Source organism: Charadrius vociferus, unplaced genomic scaffold (assembly GCF_000708025.1).
Source record: "Charadrius vociferus isolate BGI_N301 unplaced genomic scaffold, ASM70802v2 scaffold750, whole genome shotgun sequence".
In the NCBI taxonomy this organism is placed as follows: domain Eukaryota; kingdom Metazoa; phylum Chordata; class Aves; order Charadriiformes; family Charadriidae; genus Charadrius; species Charadrius vociferus.
Window position 1 is genome coordinate 14,792 of NW_009646309.1, and position 5,555 is coordinate 20,346.

The 5,555-nt window shown below is 47.4% G+C and overlaps 1 protein-coding gene across 1 annotated transcript in view; it reads right to left on the bottom strand.

Annotated features, from left to right (window-relative positions):
• The window catches only part of PDIA3 (protein disulfide isomerase family A, member 3), a 14,116-nt gene extending 9,008 nt beyond the window's left edge, over positions 1-5,108 (bottom strand). Inside the window, exon 1 of the mRNA XM_009884317.1 lies at positions 4,890-5,108. Within this exon, the coding sequence (XP_009882619.1) occupies positions 4,890-5,108 (219 nt within the window). The remainder of the gene's footprint in view (positions 1-4,889) is intronic.
• Between the last annotated feature and the right edge of the window lie 447 nt (positions 5,109-5,555).

A 5,555-nucleotide genomic window follows, 5' to 3' on the forward strand; every position in this document is an offset into this window, starting at 1 on the left:
CCGGCCGGGCCGGTCTCGCCCGCGGCGCCGCGCCACACTGCGCCCCGAGCCCGCGCTGCCACCCACGTGCCTTCTCCAAAGGCCCCGGAGGAGTCGCCGTTCCGCAGACATCCCCGGGAACGGGAGAAGGCTCTGGAGATGGTCCTTCAGACTGCGGGGCTGAAAAAACCCATCGTCCCTGTTACAGAAACAAAATCATCACCTGGGGGCTTTTGGTTGTTTGCCTTACAGATACTACTGCTAAAGGATCCAAAACCAGACCAGGCCAGCAAAAGTTTAGGAAGGTGAAGAAAGAAGAATCAAGGAGGAACTACTTGACGATCTCGCGGTGGCCTGAGAAACACAGAGGGTGATGGAGAAACAAAGGCCAGGAAAGGGTGGGACAGTGGTGCCCAGCACAGGGATGCGCAGTGGTGATGACAGTGGTGACACTGCAGCTGACAGGGTGCCCGCAGTGGTGGGAAAGGACCTGCAGCGCGACCCAACCTGTTACAGAGATGGAGAAGATGGAAGAGCAGCTCCCGCAGGCAACGAACCAGCACAGGCTATGGAGGGAAGACTGCTCCTTCGTAACTGCTCACGCTGCCTTCCCCCCCCTCGCAGGAGCATCACTGCGCTCCCACACCCGTCCCCCCGGGGGTGCTGTCCCTTGGAGATGCTCACTGGAGCCATGCTACCGCGTTTCCAGCGGGGCTGCAAAGTGGGGCCAGGGGACTTGCGTTGCCAGCGTGGAAGGGAAGAGCTGCCCGATGGCGGTCCGTCAGATCTGCACAAGCTGGGGCTCGCAGCGCTGTCAGCACCACCACACAAAGCCTGTGCACCCCGATTCGTCTGTTAGTGGTTTGAGAACGGCCTAGTACTGCCAGAGGAATCGGGAATTTCCAAGTTTGAATTCTGCAATGTAACATCAAGAGTACCAGGACTGTGCACTGTCCTTCTATTTGTGGTTTGTTTTTTTGTTTTTTTTTTTTTTTAATGGGTGTAAAACTCTGCTGGTAATAGCCAAAAAATCTGTGTTTGACCATGCTACTATTAGCCTGTGGTAAGTTGAAGAAGATGCTTCTAGGCAGCTCTCAGGCCTTTACTGTGGAGTCAGAGCCATTCAGAAATGCAAAAATTGATGGTAGAGTAAAATCTCCCTTCAATACTTTTCAATGAGTTCTTGCTTTGCATTTCCTTAGGGAGAGGAGGCACAGCTGACCAGAAGTGGCCCACAGCTTCAGAGAAGCATCAGCCCATCTAACAGCAGTTTCAGAACAACCATCTTTGCCTAAACTATGTTCCTCTGTGACATTAGCATTAAAACCTAACTGGATGTAAATACAAATACTGGTTCTACGATCCTTCACCCATTTTACACACGCCAACTCACAGACACTGTTTTAGAAATCACAGAAAAGTTTAGGTTGGAAGGAAGGTCGCTTGTCCAGCTTGCTGATCAAAGCAGGACTAATTTTAAAGTTACTATAACATAGCTTTATTTTATAATAAAGTTACCAGAGACCTTAAGGCATCTAAAGCACATGCTTACACACATGCTTTTCATTTCTTGTGCAAACCCCTGAGGTGAGATGTTTTCATTGGTAGTAATTCCTGTGGAAGTTTATAAGGTAACCTCAGGGGTGAGGAGAGGGCGTATATCCTTCTCCCTTCCTTCCCCATCCAAAACATCCCCCGAGGAGAGCTGTGGGTTCCGACTCGAAGCCATCTCAGGCTCCAGTCAATATGAAGAGTTGAAATTACGCTCCTGGATGCACCATTGGCTCAGGGTGGTTTAGCTGTGGTTATGTCAGATGATACCTTGGTCTTCTTGGCTGAAAGTGCTAGAAACCAGTCCAGCTGACAGAGAGCACCAAAGGCTTGATTTCACCTTCACCCTTTGCCTCCTGGCAAAATGTTGCAGAGAAGGAAATTAATTGAGTAGAAATTGCTAAAAGGTCTTCAAGTAGTTTCTTTGAAACCAGTTGGCAATGAGAACCTTACAAACGAAATGATACTGACTTTCATGAATACCGTGATCAAGATAGAACCAATCCCAGATATTATTTACAAAAGGAGGAGCAGTTTATGACAGACATCCAAGGGAATGTCCTCTCAAGGAAGATCCTTAAAGAGCATATTCTTTGGGAGGGGAAGTACAGCTATGAGCTTTCCCTATCCTGATAATAAACTCAGCATTAAAACATCAAAAGTTTTTTCAAAACTAAATTTAAAATGTACTTAGTGGGTAAAGCTTAATTGACCAGACTTAGTTCTCTGCAATATAACGATACCGAGAAGAAAAGAAAACTGAAACGGCTGTAAAACTCTTACCAGGCGACTGTAAAGGTCAAACCAGTACATTTCGCTGTCAGTTTTCATGGGTGTTCTGTAACTCATCTGAAATTCTACTCTCAAAGCAAAAAGACTACAAAGGTGTTATATAAAGTGTTCCTCCTCCCCCTCTCTGACCGTTACTGAGAGAGCAAGGGAGAAATCAGACTTGCACAGAATTAATTCTGACTCACTAAATGAAGCTTTCTAAGAGCCGATGAAACAGCGTTCACCGATTACAGCTCATCTTCTCACCAAACTGCGACATCCCAGGTATGGCCGCTGCGCTTCTCCTCAGAAACCTCCCTCTGCGCTCACAGGGACCTTCACTGCCAACCCCATCTCACACCTCTTATAAGCCTTCGTTCAAAGCCAAGCAGTAATGTTTGATGGCAATCTGTTTCCTACCGTCCACCTTACCTCGGTAATGTGAATTTACCTTTCTAAATGAGAGACATTGAACTTTTCATTAGTCAAATAACCTACCTCACCTGCAATTATCAAGCAAAATGGAATTGTCTGCTAATTCTGTAACACAGATGTGCTTGGGAAGAGGAAGCAGACGCACTAATTCTCTCTGGGACGACAGGACACTGCCGTTCTGGGAGCACCTTGTGCCCCCAGACCAGCCGCGGTGCCATACCCCCACGGGCAGTTTGTTCGCTGCAGCAAACCACAAAGGAGTAAAATTTAGACAACAGCTCTTTTCAACACTACTCCAGTCTGAAATAGATCCTAATAATGAATTTCTTGTGGTAATTTTCAGTATTTTTATATTTTTAGGCACAATGTCCTAGTGAGATATTCAAACTGCGGCCAGACAGACATTCACTGCAGCAGACCCCTGTAGACTGCTGAAAACTATGGATCAAACTGAGATGATCATTAGGTGTTAACACACTGCAATTTCTTTTTTACTATGGTGAAGATTCAAATAGAAAAGAAACCTCATTAATCTACACATGTATATATGGCACACGATAAACCTACTGTTAAACAAAAGGTAATAATTTTGTTAGAGTTGTACAGAAGCAAAAGTCCAGCTGAAAAAAGAATAATTTGGCTATATACCCATGTGACTCAGTGATCTTAAAAATTTAATATAGGGCAGGAACACCGACTCAAAACATATTCAGCCTATTCCACATCATCAGCAAGGTTGGCCATCTCCTGGTCTTTAAACTAGAGAAGCATAGAGCAAATCATAAAGCTGCTATCAATAGCTGTCAGAAGAGTTGGACTGAGTAAAATGAGATAAAAAGGAAGACTATGATACAGAAGGGAAGTTTAAAAAAGTAATGTATCTGCCTAATTAATTGCAACCTACTTATATATTCATTAACTGCCATTATGAGTGAATCTTTCTCTCCTTCATTTTTGTCTGGGAAGGATACTGGGGCCACAAACATGGCACATTTAGCATCTGCCAGGATGCTCAGTCAGCTCATGCCACCGCTGGCTGTAACCTTTATGTTCTACAAGACGCAGCAACGGTGATCCTTCATTGCGAAAGCAGTCACCGGCCACCGACCTTTTAAAACATGTCTCTCCAGCACCTTTGTGCTCTTTGTGGCTCTTTGGTTTCTCAGTCGCGGGTAAGAGGTTCCCTCGCAGTGTTCTCAGCGGAACCGTCCTTCGCGAGGACGCGGGACTCCCCGGTGAAGGCGCAGCGGTGCCTGAGGCAGCCCGGGCTGGCCGAGCACCTTCCCGCTCCTCCTGCTCCTGCTCCGTGCAGGTCCGTGACTCCGGCGGGGCCGTCCCCTCCTCAGAGCTCCGCTGGCTGCCCCCGGTGAGCGCGGCACGTCCGGGACAGAACCAGCTCCTGCCTTGGTGAGCTCCCCGCTCGCTCCGTTAAATACCTGTCCTGCCTTTCCTCATCTGCGGTGCTGTTGGCTGCCCAACGACTGCTTTTGACTTCAGAGCTGTTTCCGTGTGGTACTGAGAGCGTTATCGGTGGGTATGACATGACGGTCCCCATCCACTTGTCTGCGTACGAATAATTTTCTTCCTAAACATTTTCTTGTTGCGGGGTTATGCCTTCTTTGGACTGTCCCGTGCAAGTTACCAGCAGCTTAAAAAACTGGTGGGAAACGTATTTCAACCTCGACTAATGGATACGCTAAGGGGTTGCAGGCACATCACTGAGCAGAAATGATTGTGTGGACACTTAGAGTAATTTGTATTATTTCCTTTACTTTTTAACTCTTATCTAGATTTACAGAAGAGTAAATTTAAAACAAACCAAAGAATGACACAAACTCTTGTGGGAAGAGAAAAAAAAATCAGACATGCTGGAAAACAGTGGATTAATGTGGTAAAATAAACTAACGAGAGCTAATGTTCTTATGGCTAACTTCAGGTGGCTGAAACTTAGTCCAGTTAATGCTGAAAGAAGGGATGTAATTGGAGTAGAGGAAATAGGGAAGGCAGATGTTGGTGGGGTTTTTGGTGTTTTCTGGGTGTAGAAGCAGATAGAAGTCTCCTCTTTATGGCCCAGTACAGTTTTCTTCCCTTGCACAAAATACGCTCTCCTCCTTTCAGACTGGTGTCACGGCCCCGGTCGGGGCAGTTCATACCGTGGGCCCCCCCCAGTCGCAGCGGTCACTGCAGTCAAGTCCTCCTGGCCCCTCACTGGGTGCTGACGGGCCGGTGGCCATCGGCACAAGCCCCGCGCCGCAGCCCCTGGGAGAGGAGGCACCGTCTGGGGACGCCACTGGGAAAACCACGCGGGGGCTGGCACGGGGATCGGGCTGCGGGAAGAGCGATGATGGGGACAGCGTGGTGCTGTGCGGCATCACCCGCGTGCGTGGCAGAACCGGTTGTTACCGTCGTTGGGTGCTTTGCGTGGTAAAATAGCTCCCTACTTCCTCATGACTTTGACACACTTTGGGCTGGAACATTCCATTTTTGTCAGGTGCCTCACAGCGTGTTCCTGGAAAATCTCAGCAAAAAATAGTATGAAGATTGCAGAGTTCTGTCTTTCTAACAATCATATATATATATATATATATATGAGTCTAATTATCTGCTTTAAAACTCAGACCTCACTTTGGTGAAGCAGCCAAAAATCCCACAGGTTTTCCTGCAGAAAACCCTGTCAATACTGACTGCTAAATCCGGTGGTGCATGTCAATTTGACGACTCGTCTCTCATTTCATTTTAATCTCCTCTCCTTGCCTGTTGGGGACCTGAAGTTTCACAGTTTGGCTGCAGGCAGCTGCTCTGCTGTCTCTCCTCCAGCT